The sequence below is a fragment of the Sinohyriopsis cumingii genome, unplaced genomic scaffold (assembly GCF_028554795.1).
Source record: "Sinohyriopsis cumingii isolate HCF-2022 unplaced genomic scaffold, ASM2855479v2 utg000881l, whole genome shotgun sequence".
NCBI lineage: Eukaryota > Metazoa > Mollusca > Bivalvia > Unionida > Unionidae > Sinohyriopsis > Sinohyriopsis cumingii.
In genome coordinates this window covers 997571-1016116 of record NW_028315939.1, presented here as the reverse complement: position 1 = coordinate 1016116, position 18546 = coordinate 997571, and the positions used below count along the sequence as shown (strand labels likewise).

General features: G+C 33.3%; 2 protein-coding genes across 4 annotated transcripts in view; one reads left to right on the top strand and one right to left on the bottom strand.

The window, feature by feature from the left end:
* The window catches only part of LOC149773125 (stathmin-like), a 104908-nt gene that overhangs the window by 73692 nt on the left and 12670 nt on the right, over positions 1-18546 (bottom strand). The window lies entirely within an intron of this gene.
* Positions 475-18546, top strand: part of LOC149773124 (regulator of telomere elongation helicase 1-like) — a 240161-nt gene continuing 222089 nt past the window's right edge. For both annotated transcript variants that reach the window (XM_089946787.1, XM_089946786.1), the window contains exons 1-5: positions 475-666; positions 4635-4762; positions 6992-7220; positions 10367-10451; positions 15167-15248. In XM_089946787.1, coding sequence (XP_089802913.1) covers positions 4661-4762; positions 6992-7220; positions 10367-10451; positions 15167-15248 — 498 coding nt within the window. In that variant the 5' untranslated portion in view covers positions 475-666; positions 4635-4660. The remainder of the gene's footprint in view (positions 667-4634; positions 4763-6991; positions 7221-10366; positions 10452-15166; positions 15249-18546) is intronic.

Below are 18546 nucleotides of genomic sequence, written 5' to 3'. Positions count from 1 at the left end.
TTGGTCCGAAACAGCCCGTAAAGCTGCTAATCTGCACCGAATCAGCCTGTACTTTGGGCCAGATAAGTCTAGTCCGATAAATGAACCCCCCCCCAACACACACACCAGCCTGTGTTGATACTGATGGACGGTATCGTTATAGGTGCCTGGCTGATTTATCGACCGATAATAAGCCTGGTCCGAATCAGCCATGGTCCCGATCAGTCTGTTGCCTTAAAAGTCCTCACATATTTCATTTAGCGTTGCTGCAATTCTCTTGTTTAATAGTCTTCTATATTTGTTGTGAACAATTGCCCAAATAAATAGAAATGTTAAAAAATCGAGAACAGAAATGATATATAATGTAGCAAAATTCTTAAAATTACATTGTGTTATTGCTAAATAAAGGAAGATAAACACACGAAGCCTTTTTTCCTGGATCAGAATTAGTTTAAAAGGGAATGTTTTCACCCATACACCGATTACAGTATGGCGGTTGTTACAAACTGTTATTTACAGCGAGTCACGAAAAGTTGGGCTAAAACATGTTATTCATTTTAGTTTGACCCTGCATAATCAAAAATTCAGTCGTTCTGGATTATTCTGTTAGTGTACAATGAAGAAATGGTGGATACTTTAATCGGTGACAGCTGAATATAAATTACTTTTGTGGGGCAATAATTTCAGGTACGATGAGGCATTGTTTCCGAAACCGGTCCATGTATTTACCGCAAACCACCACAAACCATTTTTATGAATACATATATTGATATGTATATCTATATGTGTTTTTTAACTCCTGGTACATGATTTTATAATTTGTATTCATGGCTGTAAATAGTACAGAATGTCTCTAGTTAAATTTTGCTTATGCCATAAGTTATGCCACCAGAGTATCAAGAGTTTAGTATTGCATAGGATCTATAAATAGATGCATACGTATGTGTTGACATTTATTATTAATACTCTTAATAATAGACCTAAATGGCGCTTATGGCTTAATTTCTCAATGGCTGATGGGGTTTCGACGTATCCAGAATTACTCTGTAACTTCTACTGATTTGATTAGGTCACATGAATAGGCAAATTTGGCGCAAAATGAGAAGTGTATTAAGTCATGTGGGGTCTGTTGTGAAATTCAGTTGCAATAGACATTGTATATAAAGAAAGAGCGGATCAATCAGTTTCATTCTGATTTGGAATCATTCACATTTGTTTTCCTATTGTAAATCTGCAGATGTATTTTATATGTGTGTGTACAGTTTTTAATCTTATTTAAAGACTAATTATGGCAAATCTGTCTTGTCAAAAATATTGTTTTCTCTGGTTTTGACATCAAAGTATAAATAACATACAACTTCTGGGCAGATGATCTGAAATGGTAGATTAAGATGGTAGTTACAAAGATTTAGTTCCCTTTGAACATTTATTGCAGTACTATACAACTTGACAAGAACACAAAACTGAAAATAAAAATCATTTGAATTAAGCATAGATTTCAAAGTAAAAATTGCTTCTAACTGGTACTTTGATATGGTGTAATTTGCTATGATATCATGAATTGTAATAAATATCCCAGTTTCAGATGCTTTATGCAGAATGAATTTGTCCACATGATTCAAATTTCATTACTGAATTTCAAGGGGAGGGGCACACTTTTTGTTCAAAACTCTTACATTACATCTGTTAAAAAGAACAGTAAATAATATATGTTGTGAAATGCTGTTTAAATAACATCTCTTTTCTACACATGCCATCAATGAATGGAATTTCTAGGGAAAATTGTAGACACTATATCAACACATTGTCACAATCAAATTTTGCGGGAATAAAAATGATACCAATTATGAAAAAAGAAATGCACATCTTGTTACTAAATAGTACTAATATTTATACCCCATCTTCGTGGACGTTGAGGCTATGACATCATAGTTAATTACTAACCTGCTCTGAAATATACTAAAGTACACTTAAATTAGTTAAATAAAGTTATTTTAATTATCTTAAGAATGTAATGGATGTTTTATTAATTATGAAAAAAGAAATGCACATATCGTAACAGTACTTTATAAATCGGACTTGGTGTCAGATTAACAGTCTTATTTCAAAATTTTTTCACATATAATTAGTTTCACATTTTATTTACTTACAACATATTTTCACTGATAAATTAGTACTATAATATATTTTAAAGGTGTTTTGCATTTGGTTTGTAGTGGTTTGCGGTAAATACATGGACCCTTTTGGAAACTTATAACATTCGCGTACCCCTTTTGGGATATCAGATTTATTGGCGTACCTCTTCTCCCAGCGGCATAGACGTTTTTTTTTTGCTTTGTTTTTTTAAGTACGAATTTGAGTAATTTCTGCTGCATACCCCATGAAACCCTTTTGTGTACCACCAGTTGTACAAGTACCAGACTTTAGCATGGCATTTAAGCATTTTCGAGAACCAATATCATCACATGTACTGAAGAAATTTTCATAGCCGTCAAGTATAAAACAGTTGAAAGAAATACTTTATTCATAATAATAATTTTAGATTTCCCCTACATGTGCACATTTAAATAAGTTATCAAATCCCATTCATACCATATGGAGATCTGCTACAAATGTAAGTACATCTACCTCCTTCCTCAGAGGGGTACAAATTCAGATAGAGTAGATTTACACCTAGATGTTTTTTCCAACACTTTTGCTCATGTTTTTAACATTGTAGCTAATCTAGATCCAGTCCCTTGTATTTTAAATGTTAAAAAGGAAGAAGGTCAAAATGTCCCCAAGGCAAAATGTACCTAAACCAATATATACTTGGGTAAAAAAAGATGTACTCAAGCCAAAATGTACCCAAGTCAGAATGTACCCGAAACATAACCAACTCAGTCAAAAAATTAAAAATGTACCCATACTAATGCAGTGTTCAAGATGTTGAGGCATGGACATTAACTGTTTCTGTATGTTGCAGTTCCACATATTAGTAAATACTGCTTCTCCATAAGTTGTTAATAGACATGGCTGGGTTTTGATTTTCTTAGTAAAGAAAGCTTGAATAGAGAAAAATCATCCTTGCCACAGAAATTTACTTTGATATTGAGATTACTTGAAATAATTTAATTTTGAATAACTTGGGAGGCAGGGCCTAAATAAAGCACTCTAAGTTCAGATTTTGGAAGCTTGAATACAACACAGCTCTATCCCCTTTGCCAGTTATCCAGTACGTTGCAAGTGCTCTTTCACCTTGGCCTGATCAGTGATACTATATACATGTAGGCAGGGGATTAAGGAGTGTACATTAAGTTAAAATGGTCATTCACCTTGAATATAAATTTTATACACATTTCATTACTGAATAGCAAAGTCTAGCAGCATCCTTGTAAGAATTGATCAAAGCAATTACATGTAGACCTTGAGAGTGGGTGTGTGAGTATTAAATAATCAAAGTCAAAATATGTGAAAATACAGTTTTTATATCTTTTCACACAAAAACTATTAAAATCAAACGTCAGATTGAAAATCACAATCTGTAGTCTATAAAGATTGAAGAAACATAACTGTAATATACAGTCTGGTTTTATTACAGACTAGATGACACTACATTTTTATTTTATATTGAATCATCTGTAAACTCTCTCTCTCTCTCTTTCTAAAATATATATATATATATATATATATATATATATATATATATATATATATATATATATATATATATATAATTTGGAATAAAAAAAGTATAAAACTATTTATCTTAACTAGTCTACTGGTAAGAGTATTTGCCTCTCAACAAGTCTTTATCAGGGGCAAAAGAGACTGACAAGACACATGATTAACACAACGGAGTCAGTCTTCACAAGACGTGATTAAATGATAAAGAAGTTGACAGAAGCCCAGTAATGGAGCATTTCCTTTGATCACATGTTCAATGACATTGTGCTAACTGTAACTGCCACCAATTACATTTGGAGTTCCAAAACCAGGAAAGAATAGGGATCTTCGTGGCTGTTCTACTTGAGAAAAATTAAAACCAAGAGAACCAAAAGGGATCCCATGCGCAAATAAAATAATTATCTGTTTAAGAGTCCATATATGTCAATTAAATATTGATTTACTTCGTTCATTATGCATGGATCTACCTATACAGGACATAAAACTAGCAAGTGAGCATTTTGCAAGTTACAGTTAGTAAATTACTAGCTGAAAAAAATGAAATTGAGGTTTCTTGCTTGTATTATTTTGTTTTCAAATTTAAATTTTATTCAGTAGATAAGTAGACATTGAAAATGAAGTGATGTTTGCAGCTGAATATTTGGTGCCATATAGCATGTTCAGTCTGCAGTCAACAACCGAACTAAAGTCCAAATTTTCAAAAATATTTCATGTAGCTGGCATCCCTTATTGTTAAAACTGCAGTTTAGTAAAAATTACTCAGTTACTTGAGTAGACTAATGAAATCTGTTAGGTAGATTCTCATTAGATTTGGAGGCCATTACAGCAGAGTTTAAAATTTGTAAAATACTCATTTTGGATTTTCTACCACATTTTAAAGCAAACATCGTAGACATTGGTGTGACATTGCATTGTGGGTCAGGGCTGTTTAAACTTAGTTGGACATGATACACAGCTAAATATAGCATGTTTTATGTATTACTCAACAGATCCATACGACTTGGCATAAATCAGGATGCCTGTATTGACCGTTAATGGAGTTCAAGTTGACTTCCCATTTGAGCCATATGCATGTCAGGTGACCTACATGGAGAAGGTTATTGAATGCCTTCAAAAGGTATACAGTATTAATTTTTTTAAAAACTTATTTGAGGAAAATTATTTAAATGCCTTCCAGAGGTTAAGTATCTATTTATATATTTGTGGAAAATCACTGCATTCATTGATATCAAAGACTAAGTTTATAAATTTATTTGCAGAGTTATTTATGAATTTTCTTGCCAGACATAAAAGTCTGAAATAGACTTCATTGCCAGTATTGAAGTGTTAAGTGCGTGAAACATTTGCCAGTTTGTATTACTTTTATTAATTTTAAAGTTTGCATCACACTTTTCCGCCACTGTTAAATTTAAGCAGTTTGAGATTGAGGGATGTGACATGGCAAGTTTATATGTTGTCACAAGAAGGTGTGTAGCTTATGAGCTGCACAAGATAAATGGATGCGAGGGATGAAATTTGGTATACATATTATCACTAGAAGATTGTTTGTATTTCATACTGGTGTTTTTTCTTCAAGGTCATTATCACAGGTTGGGTTTGTTTTGTTTTTGCTTTACATCTTATAAAGCTGTATGAGGTACATTGATGAACCATGGTACACTTCTCTTTCTCATTTTGATGGTATCTCATGTTATTACAGCCAAGTATTTATCTTCATTGTCAGTGACTAATCACCCCACCCATTTCAAGAATTTTTGTCCAGAGACAGAGCAGAGAAACTTGGTTACATTACATATCTGCCCAATTGCCCCACAGATATGTCACAAAGATCACAGATTTCGTGACAGTATACTTTTGGTTACTTTGCTACAATATGTTTTGGGATAGAAATTCACTGAATTTGAGTTTCAACATAAAGTAGCCCAGACATTACATTGCTAGTAACCCATGGGTTCTGTGATAAAGATTTTTTTTTCTTCTCAGGGGCAAGACATGTCATTTCCAGTAAGCCTTCGGTTTTGGGATAAAGATCTATTATTTTCAGGGGCAAGACACTGCATTTCTTGTTCTGGGATAAAGATTTGTTATTTCATGGTGCAAGGCATACCATTTCTAGTAACTCTTTTACTCTGGGGTAAAGAGTTATTATTTTCGGAGGCAAGACAATACATTTAACAGAAATATTATTTCCCATTGAAGCTTTTCTACTGAAACTTTTAAGAACATCGCCTAAGAAACTAATATTATCAACCGCTTTGGTGGCCTAGTAGTTAGAGTGTCTGCCTTGGATGCGGGAGGTTGTGGGTTTGAACCCTGGCCGAGTCATACCAAAGACTTATATAAATGATACTAACAGCTGCCTCGCTAGGTGCTCAGTATTAAGAGGTTAGTGTTAGGAATGGTTGGCCTGGTGTCAGGATAATGTGACTGGGTGGGAAATGATGCTACATATCTGCGGAGGGGCCCCGAGTGGCTGAGTGGTCTAAAGCGCTCTCTGTTACGGATCACTGCCATCTCACCTCTGTCTGTGTGGGTTCGAGTATCGGATTTGGCTAATGTGGGCATGTGAGAAAGCTTGCCAGTAGCTTCTTGTGAGTCGGTGGTTCTTTCCGGGGTTTTCCTGGGTTCTTCCTCCACCATTAATACTGGCCGCCATGTATAGCCTATCGTGTGCTGAAAAATGGTGTTAAACCCTACAACAACAACAACAACAACAACACCAACATATCTGATGCATGATGCCCCAGTGCTAGACATCACTATCAACTGCCACAAAGCAGACATCGTAGTGATATGACTGAAAAATTGTTCAAGCTATGTTAAAAATCCAAATCACTCACGCACACTAATATTATCCATGGAGTTATTTAAAATTATGCATAATACAATTATATCTTTAATCCTAATTTGGAAAATATGATCCTGAAAAATGAGAGAAAAAGAAAAGATGGAATGTTGTTGGATATTGAAATATGCTATTTGTGATCTTGAAAGTTGACACCTTATAAGTAAAGCAGTTCCGCTCATCAGATGACATGTTTGTTTCATGAACCTGTCTTGTATGAATTTGATGTGACTATCATTGAGTATATATAGAATGCACTATAACATTCTTAGCATGACTAATGGCACCATGCAAACAGCTGAACCTTTCAGTTGTTCTTTTTTGTGTATTAAAAATGTCAAATTAGTGCTTCTTTTCAAGACCTAGTGTAGTGACCTTGGTATTTATTTTTTAATGTTTTCTTGCTTAGACTTGCAAACAGAGTTATTATTCAATACATTTCATACATTTCTATGCAGTGAACACTTATGTAAAATTATATTGTTTATATTCTGTTCACAGGGTGTAAATGGAGTTTTGGAAAGCCCAACTGGAACAGGGAAAACTTTGTGTCTTTTGTGTTCTTCCTTGGCTTGGCTAGAAGGGAAAAAGGCACAGACAGAGTTAAATCGACAAGTCAGTCTATCTCAGTTGATGGGGGACCAGTCTGCTGTTAAGGCAGAGAGTGTAGAAAAGCTTGCTAAAAGTTTGGAAAAGTCCACTGGCTCTACTTGGGGAGGAACTGACTTTGGTAATGATGTCTTTAAACTGGCTGCTTTTATTTGATCAACATAGGGTCATGTAGCAAATTATAGTCTGGTATTTGAAGATTTGATGATATTAATGATGGTTTTACTTCTATCATTTAGTATAAAGGTTCAAGAAAAGAAAAAAGGTAATGATTAGGGGTAAAATTGTAATTGGATGACCATAATTGAAGTTTTCAAATGGTGTTATGAATGGTACCAGCAGCTGCATCCAAAAATGAGCTCATGCAAATGCATAAATGCCAACCATTACGCTTTTGGTGTAATCATTACACTTTTTTTCACTAAATTACACCTTACGGGTAAACATATATGGTTTACACATTTTCGATATATCACCCTCCCCAAAAAATAATTTGTTTTCTCATTTTTATTAACATCCCATTAAATCCCACAGACTGTATTCTAGAAAAGATGGCTTCTACATAACTACGACATAAGAGTATGCTTGTCCATAGACTTGCATGCATTTTCCTAACAGTATGTTTTATTTAAAGCAGCTGTCCTGTTTCCAAGAAACATGATAGTTTCTACTTTCAAACTTTTAACCTTGGATTCTATTTATAGCAGCTGACCGCTCCGGTGGCCTAGTGGTTAGAGCGTCCACCTCGGAAGCGAAAGGTCGTGGGTTCTATCCCCAGCCGAATCATACCAAAGACTTACAAAAATGGTACTAACAGCTGCCTCACTTGGCACTCAGCATTAAGAGTTTAGTGTCAGGACTGGTCGGCCTGGAGTCAGGATAATGTGACTGGGTGGGACATCATTCTACATGTCTGCGGCATGATGCCCCAGTGCTAGACATCACTATAAACTGTCACACTGCAGACATTGTAGCAATATGACTGAAAAATTGTTAAAGCTCCGTTAAAAATCCAAATCACACACACACATATAGCAGCTGTATGGCTTAGGAGAGAACAGACTTTTTTTTTTAATTTTTAATCTTTGCTCTCAGATTCTTTGTTCTAATTCCTGTTTGGTACAGAACCAGTCTGTAGGTATTTGGTGCTAAAAGTCAGATCTATTTTAATTGATGGGTGTGTTAGAGCCAAAATGTTTTTCAAATAATTTCACACATGGATTAGAAAAAGATGAAAAGCAGATTCAGAGATGAATACATGAATTACATAATACAGCGTTCCATTCTAGGGCAGCTTCACGCCTATTGCAGGTTGTGTGGAAAGGATTTTAATATTGGTCATGGTGGTAAATTTGATGTGGAACAACACTTGAAAACAAAGAAACCTTGAATTAGATCGTCTTACTAGCTCCAATACTAAGGTGACTTCTTTTTGATAGCAGAACTCAACTGTAAACATGAATGTTATAATTGCAGAGATGTTATTTACCATTTTCTTAATAGAACACAGACTACACCTAGTGGTAGAAAACTATGTTGGTCCTTTGTTCAGATGGATGTTTCCTGATTCCAATATTGCAGAAAATATGCATCAGCAAGAGACAGATCATCTAATATTGTTTGGTGTTTAGCTGAAGATACTTCACTTAAAATTGCAGAAGCTATTAAACTTGGGTCGTTTAGTATTGCCACAGATGGGAGTAATGATTATGATGACAAAAAGTTTTACAACACAAAGTGCAAAGACAGAGTGTTCTTCTTTCATTACCATAATTAACAGTAGATTCCACTGAAGAAAACATTTTTCATTTGCTTAGTAATGCTTTGAATAAACATGATATAAATTGGCAGAACTGTTTGGGGTTTTCAGCTGATAATGCATCAGTAATGACCGTAATTCGTAAAGGAGTTGCATTCTACATCAGTGTACATAGTAGGTTGTCCCTGTCATTTGATGCACCTTGCGGCAGGAAAGGCTGCTGATAAATTAGAATGAGAATTCCTGAAGTACCAAGTTGGCATTCTACCTGACAATGTACTTCATGCGGACAGAATTAATGTGCAATGGCACCTTATTTCCCAGCTAAAGGACCCAGTAACTGGAAGATATAAATTTCCTCTTCTTTGTCAGGTTATGAAAGGAATATTGGTTTTTTACCATTCTAGTGCTGACTGTGAGAGATTGTTCTGTATTGTTAACAAAAATAAAGCAGAATTAAGATCACGCTCAGTAATCCAGCACTTTGTGCTCTACTGGTGTGCGAAACATTTATATTCTCAGCTGAAAAAGTGTTTTGAAATGCTAAAAAGTGCTGCATATGAAAACTTTAGCAGTAATTGATGTTAAAAGACCAGAGTTGTAAATAAATCATTTTGTACATATGCTTATTGAATTTGTATCATGTTATATGTGGATTACTATTTTTCTGCTTGGATTACTCTTTTTGTCCATTTGGATTACACTTTTTCCTCGCCAGGGGCTGGCATGTATGCAGATGGCCATAAAAAAGGATAAAAAGGTTCCTTGTACCATTTCTTCCCTCAAAAACAAATAGCATGCATTCAGTTCACTCTACAAAACTAACGGTGCTCCAAATGTTAAAACTGCTGCTTGTTGACCGATGGATTTTCCTTGTAGGGATGTACAGTCTTCAGTCTTCCAATGGACTTCTAGTCATATACTATTTCAGCAGTTTATCTAAAATCTTTCGTTGTATTTTACGTAGAGTTCTCTCTTTCATAGAGAATCAATTATTTATTACAAAAATAATGTATGCACATGATTTATCAATGAATGTCACCACTGCAGGGTTGTACTATTTTCTGTTGACACTTTTGGGTTACCTTTAACAGATATTATGAGTGCCTTGAACTTTAAAGTTAAATCGAATGCCTATCGTTAACAATAACAGAGGAAATAACTATGGAATTAGTGAAGCCTGTGCAAAAACAACTTTATTCAGTTTACAGGCTGTTTGGTTTAATGCATTCTTAGATGCAGAACCAAACATCTTTGTGATACCTAAAATTGTATTTCTGTTAAAAAGATAAGAAAACTGATTAGAATATTACTTATAATATTAGATATTACACTGTTGGAGACTTTAAAAATATATTAGAGGTAGGTTCATTCATTGTATAAATTATAACATTTTGCTATAAGGGGATTAAGTTAATGTCTTGTTCAATCTGGATTTAATGTGAAATACCCTTATTTGATCAGTACCAATGTGCTTTCCATTATAGGTGTTTTTTAACGTATTTCAGCTGTTCCCAAGATAATCTATGCCTCCAGAACTCACTCACAACTTACACAAGTAGTCCAGGAATTAAAGAGAACTGCTTACAGATCGTAAGTTACACAGGCCCCCCTGCCAGTACACCAAGATTAATATATACATAAATGCATGACCTTTAATATAGTGTTTTTAATACATATAAAACATTTGTTTCTAAATTTTCTCATTAATAACGCATTTTAGGCTCAAAAGTAGTCAATCAATAATTCAACAGAAGGACATTTTGTCCATTTCAACCTGTCCACCTTTTAGCAATATGCGTTTAAACATCCATAATTTATGTATCGCTTGTATGCTGTAATAGCTTTTGTTGAGAGTATTTGAATCTTTATTTACTTTTGTTTATTATTTATTATTGTGTTAAAACTCATGAATCAGTTTGTAATCAGATCTTGATTTATAATTAGAGTCATGTGTGTGGAGAACGTAATTAATGATTAGATTGCTTCCATTAATTGGAACAAAGATACTGTTAACTACCATAAATGCTGATATATTGACTGTCTTAGGCTTATACTTGATTCCTTAATTTTAGGTATACACTGATTATTCAGATTTACGGTATTTTTACTTAAAATTGATGATATTAAAGTTTTGTTGTTTTTGTTGGTTTTATCAACACTTTTAACACATTATTAGCAAAATAAAACAGGAAATGATTGCTAATTGCCTTTCTCAATGACACTTAAAGGTTGCCAATATTAGGGTTAAAGAGAAGATCAAGAGATGGATAATGGATATTATCTCTCTGTAGGAATGGTGCATTAATCTGTTATTCTGAATGTCAACTGACAGCATTCACTTCATCTAAAATGTCTGAAATTAGTTAAATAATTTATGTGTCACAAAATCTTGGTAATAGCATGAACATTATTTAACAGAATATTGAATGGTGCATTATGTGCTGCAGTAGAATGATTTATGAATAATAAAAATGCCATAGAAAAGGTTTGTGACAGGATTTATGAATAAAAGAAATGCCATAGGAAAGGTTTATGACAGGATTTATGAATAATAGAAATGCCAGAGAAAAGGCTTAGGACATGATTTAAGAATAATAGAAATGCTGTGGAAAAGGCTTTGGACAAGATGTATGTACAGATACCTTGAAATTATGTTTATGTTTTTTGAAATTACAGGTGTAATGTGGAAAATATGAAATTGTTTTATGTGTTTATTTCTATGATACACCTCTCCCTTGATAACTAGTACACAATGAGGTCAAAAACACAGTTCACAGTACATGTATACCCTTCTTAACATTGAGGATGTGTGTATAAAAAGTATGACATATAGTAAAAATGTATTAAGGAAGCAATTAATCCCTTCATAATTCATATACTACTAGGAGGATGTGTGTATAAAAAGTATGACATATAGTAAAAATGTGTTAGGGAAGCAATTAATCCCTTCATAATTAATATATTAGTAGGAGGATGTGTGTATAAAAAGTATGACATATAGTAAAAATGTGTTAGGGAAGCAATTAATCCCTTCATAATTAATATATTAGTAGGAGGATGTGTGTATAAAAAGTATGACATATAGTAAAAATGTATTAGGGAAGCAATTAATCCCTTCATAATTAATATATTAGTAGGAGGATGTGTGTATAAAAAGTATGACATATAGTAAAAATGTATTAGGGAAGCAATTAATCCCTTCATAATTAATATATTAGTAGGAGGATGTGTGTAAAAAAAGTATGACATACAGTAAAAATGTGTTAGGGAAGCAATTAATCCCTTCATAATTAATATACTAGTAGGAGGATGTGTGTATAAAAAGTATGACGTATAGTAAAAATGTATTAGGGAAGCAATTAATCCCTTCGTAATTCATATACTAGTAGGAGGATGTGTGTATAAAAAGTATGACATATAGTAAAAACGTGTTAGGGAAGCAATTGATCCCTTCATAATTAATATATTAGTAGGAGGATGTGTGTATAAAAAGTATGACGTATAGTAAAAATGTATTAGGGAAGCAATTAATCCCTTCATAATTAATATACTAGTAGGAGGATGTGTGTATAAAAAGTATGACATAGTAAAAATGTGTTAAGGAAGCAATTAATCCCTTCATAATTAATATATTAGTAGGAGGATGTGTGCCTAAAAAGTATGATGAATGGTGAAAATTCATATAATGAAGCAATTATTCTCATAGTAATTAATATATTAGTAGGGGGATGTGTGTACATAGGCAAAACAAAATCAGCAAGGTTTAACAAGAATGCAGCTAAGTTTTATATATTGCAGTTGAAAACACACAGTTCATATACAAAAACCTCACTATTTATAACATCTTAAAAGTAATTGAATGGTAGGAAAATGTTTTAAAGACATTGTATAGACTTAGCACATACAGTACTCAATGTAATAATAGAGTTCAGTCATGGAGATGCTATTTGAGTGTTACTAATGTGGAACAAAGATTAGGATGATCCTGTTCCCTAGCAACATCAGAGATGCCCGGTAGAGCCATGCACATCTCTTGTCGATGGCCAAGGATGGGCACAAGCATTGACGAAAGATGAATCACATCTGACTTATAGCAAAAATTGTCTAAATTATTTGATGACATAAAAACAAAATAATGTTTAGCAAATCAACATATAATAGTGTGGTTGTACTGGTTGAAGCTAGGTCATGAATTGCTGAGGGACATCTGAAAAATGTAAGAAATGGATGCAATCGTGGCTGGACATTGAGAAGATGGGGGGGTTACTGTTTAATGGTTTAATACTCGTTTTATAATTGTGTAGGGAATAATTGTCAATAAAATGGTTGTTGTAATGAAGTTGTTCACTTTTCTGTATAAATTGCTTTCATTTTCAAGATATCCAACCTTTGAAAGATGAAACAGAGTGGTCTAAAGCACTTGCCTTTACTGATCACTGACATCTCACCTATGTCTGCACAGGTTTGAGCCTCAGGTTGGGCCATTGTGGGTATGTGAGAAACCTTGCCATTAGCTTCCTGTGGGTCGGTGCTTCTTACTGGGGTTTTTCCAGGTTCTTCCATCGCCAGTTATACTAACCGATCATGCACTGAAAAGTGGTGTTAAACTCAAAACAACCAACTCAAAGATTGATAAAAACATTATTGCAAGAAGTTTCAACACATTCACATGTGTAGGTGCAAAAACATTGTTTATTTACATCACAGTTTTTTTGCATGTGAATTTAGATATATCTGTTTGTCATTGTTGATTCAAAATAAAGCAAGATTTCCTTTTAAAAAAACTTAGGACATTTATAGATATTAAGGGAGAGGTGTAGTTTTATAATACCTGTGTAATGTGGAAACTTTGAGATATGTTTTTATGTGCCTATTTTTTGGATAATTTGATGTTTTATGAATAATGTCGAAAGTTTGAAATTATTTTATGCGTTTATTTTTTGGGCAGTTTGATGTTACATGCATAATGTGGAAAATTTGAAATTGCTTTTATTTTTATTTATTTTTATGGTTGTTTGATATTTCATGTGTAATGTGGAAGATTTGGAATGGCTTTATGCGTAATTTTTTGGTAATTTGGTTTTTCACTTGTAATGCAGACTATGTGAAATTTCACTTTATGTTTCTTTTTTTGGTAATTTGATAAAACACATTTGCTGTGGAAAATTTGAAATTGCTTTGTTTTGTTATGTATATTTAATTTTTATTTTTATTTTGCTTTTCTTAATGATTATGTGTTATGTTGATCTGTATTTTGTACTTTGTTCAAAACAAGGTTAATGATGTAACTGACCAGTGACATGTATTTTATAAACAACAATATACATAGCTAATATTTCTCTATGAGTGTGGATAAAATATTCAGATCATTATCAAGGTAAACATAATTATGTGGGTCTGGGTCTAGGACATTTGATTTCCATTAATAAACTTGTTGACTGTTTTACAGAGGAGACTCATATACATCCTAGCTCTAGTATTGTGTCTTAGCTTCTTATATAATTTTGTTTACTTGAAAAATCACAAATTCTTGCCTTAACATCTGAAGCAGAATCAGCCTTATTGTTGTGTTCAGTTTTTGATTTGGGGTGGAATTATTTATTCAAATTATCATTTACTGGAATTACAGAGTGCTCAATAATATTCTTGGACTAAAACTTTAATTTGTATTTATTGTGAATTCAGACAAGATCATTTTGGATTATATTATTGTGCTTCATCAAAAGACAGCACATCACTACACTCCAGGCCATTGGCACATTAGCAGATGCGAGACTACAGGTACATCAATACATTCAGTATTGGAATTTATTATAAATAAAACAATACTGTAAGTTCTTTTTAAATTTTCACTAGTATATTCTAGGGAAATACATTATTTGTTGAATTTTATAAAACTTGTGGGGTCTTGCTTTTTTGTTACTTAGTTTAACAGCTGATTTTTATTGTTGTTTGATATTACACATGTAATGTGGAACATTTTAAATTGTTTTTTTTATAGATGAGATTTCATTAAACACACAAGTTATTTCTGTGTTACTGAGAGTAACTGAAAAAGTTTGACTAAATTATATTTAATTTCTACAGTAATAGGAATTCTTCATCTTTGCACAGTAAAGTTTTCTGTATAAATGAAAAGGAACACAATTTGTGCCAATGGCTGGAGTTAAAACCAGACCCTGGGTGGAAGTTAGAGTGGCTGTTGATAAAAATTGATCACTATGATAGGGTGAACTGTAAGTTAAGTGTGAAACAATGTGCTTACCCCATATATCAACCTTCATAAATTTTCTCATTTGTTTCAGAATGAAAGTGAGTGTAATTGGGTCTCGTGAGCAGCTTTGTATACATGAACAAGTGAGAAAGGAGACAAACAATACCACTAAGGTAAGATTTTTCCCTTTGAAATCTACCTGGGTCAAGATGAACACTTTTTTTCAAGCTTGTTTGGAGGTTTTTTAAAAGTTTTTTTCTGTATATTAGTTTTGATTATATTGGAGATGCACCTTACAAAAGATTGGCATTTGCTTACATCAAGTTAGATGGAGATGAAATCACCCATGAATTATCCAGCCATCAATACTATAATAAGATTTACTGGTTTAGTAATTACAATTCTCAAGGTAGATTTCAAGCATAAACTTCCAGATAGCTACTGGAGTATGGATGTTACTAGAGCTGCATCATTTACATAAAAATTCCAAGGAATTATTTCTTGCCTGCTACCCTGCCTGATACAGACAGATTTTCATTTTTAAATGACCATAACTTTTCATGAGGGTCAGAAGGATGCTAGGAGTACCAGATATTTTAGGGAACAATTCTTTATTCTACTCTCCAAGTATTATGGCTTTTCCTTCCAGGGTCATGAACTTGTGACTCTGCAGGAAATAAAAGAAAACTTTAACCAAAAACTTAACTATGATCTTCAGATGACCTTGCTCATGCCTGAGGGTCATAAGGAGTGTAGGAATGCATAAATGTTAAAGGTCAGTGCTTGCTAATTGTACAGTCCAAGCACATATCATACAGCAATTGAGTTACATTCTACATGCTGTCATAACATATTAAGTATTGATTTCTGCTGAGACTGGTTACGTCAGGTGCTATAGGGATTGCTTTTAGGCATGTTGGCTATGCATATAGCAGAATGAATCATCATCTTAACGTGATGTTCTTATTTTTTGTTTATCCCCTTTTCTAGTTAATCTGTAATTTTGTGAACATATGGTGATGAAATTTTGAATAATCCAACATAATTTGATTTCACTGTTGTCAGATTGTTTGATCATTTTGCAGACCCTAAGTTCAGAGAGAATGCATTATGAAATATTGATTTGCTACATAGTCTGAGAGTTTACATTATGAGATATTGATTTTCTGCAAAGGCTGAAATAATATGCATTATGAGATGTGGATTTGCTGCATAGGCAGAGAATATGCATTATGAGATTTGGATTTGCTGCATGGGCAGAGAATATGCATTATGAGATGTGGATTTGCTGCATAAGCAGACTATGCATTATGAGATATTGATTTGCTGCATAGAATGCTTTTCAAGTAAACTGCTGGCTATAAATTGAATACCAGAAAATTAGGTTTTTCTAAATTAAAAAACAAACCAGTTCTGGCTTTTTTTTGGTCTTTTTTAATTAATTAGGATTGAATGTTTGCTAGGGATAGAAGTGTCAGCAAAGTTTAAATGAAAAACCTTAAAAATTTTTAAGAGTCTTAATTGTAAATTATGTACTGTATTCACTTGCTTATAAGTCAGGACCAACTGCAAACTGCATAGCCCTAGATCTGTCATTATATAATGTGCTGTTAGATCTAGTTCTGTGCAGTTTCTTAAGAGTAATCAATAGAACAAACAACATAGACCTTGATCTGCTGGCATATTGTGACAATATTTCAGGGGCTTTGTTGTTTACAGTTGAACCTGACTTATATGAGAGTATATATAGTGTATAAGGATATTGTAAAATATATAAATTTCATTTTTGGACTCAATTTGGTGGAATTGGCATGTAATTGCAAACCATTTTCTTGATTTGTACCAATGCTAGTTATTCCAATAACAGAATGTTACATAATACTCTTACTTAAATCTTTTGGGTTGTAACTTCTGTCTCTTCTTTGAATGGCAAAATATAGATGTCACTTTTTTGGCTTCAGCTCCAGTGTCAACAATGTTACTTGTAAAGTTGCTGTGCTAAGTTGCAATTTGTAAGTGTATTGATCAAAATTGCAACTCAAACTTAGCATTGGCAAGTGAACAATTTCATCTTGTTACCTTCTGGTGATTTTAAAAATCTTAATATGGCAACTATACTATGGCATAATTACTCTTTAATTGCAGATATATAATATATTTATGCAGAAACCCAGTTAATGCATGCATTTCAATTCATGGTATGGTTCCATTTTGACTGAGACACTGGTGGTTCCCATATTAAATCCAGAAAGCAAGGACTTGACAATCTAAGATTTGTAGTGGATATTATGTATATTTAATTTATATTGTGTGCTTGACTTTTGTCTGTGATTGAGGGTAGAGTTCTGGCTATCCTAACTATTGTCTTGGCTGAGTGTTGTGTCTATGTGACTTTTGTAATTTTTTAAAAGATGTTTACTTCAATCTAAGTTCCAGGCACAACTTTATTTGCCAACTTAGAATGATCTGGAAGTGAACTTGTTACCTACTTCCTGGGCATTTTATTGTATTGTAGGTCAAGTGAAATCAGTATATAAGGATGTGGTCAACGAAATTATTCATTCCTGTCTTTGGGAACTTATAATCAGAATTTATTGTTGTGTTCAAATATAATTTGTTAGGAATTGATTATTTAAATTATTCATTGTACTTAGAAAGTGATCATTGACTGTTTGTACTAAAGCACTATTTTGGCATTATTGTGAATTCATTCAGAGACTTTCTGGATTATATCATTGTGATACATTATGCCTGTTGGTACATCATCTCATTCAAGACTTGGTACATCAACACATTCAAGATTATTGGAATTCATTCAGATCATTCTAAACTTTTGGAGTTGTGGTAGGGCATTTAGGATTATTTGGGATTTAATTCACAATATTAGAAGTTGTTCTTGCCTTTTCTGTTTCATCATTTAATATTTAGAGTTGTAATAGTGGCCACTAAACTTTTCCAGTAGGTCAACCTATGGCGACTGAAGTTTGATAAGTGCTTGGAGTGTTGTCTCATCTATATCATTTGCAGAATTAATTGGAAACTTCAGTAAAATATTACAATGCATTAACGATTGAACCCTGATATGCAAGGAATTCCTGACTTGCTCTGTACTTAAACAGAGTGTCAGTCAGAATAATGCTTTTCATGAGGCAAGACACCTAGTTTAATGGAACAGTTGTCTGGAATTATTTATCTCTAGATGCACATGAGAATAATTCCATTTGGCATGAGTTCAAAATCTTCAGTTTGGTTCATTTTTTTAATTTTTTATTTTTTTGGGGTTTAAAGCAATTTTTCATCGCAAACATAGGCTGTACATTGTGGCCAGTATAAATTGTGGATGAAGAACCCAGGAAAACCCTGGTAAGAACTACCAACCACCAACCCATGGGAAGCTATTGCACACAAGTGGGTTATTTATTGTTAAAACAGCTGGAGTTGGGTGCCTCATGCTCGTGAACACATCACACT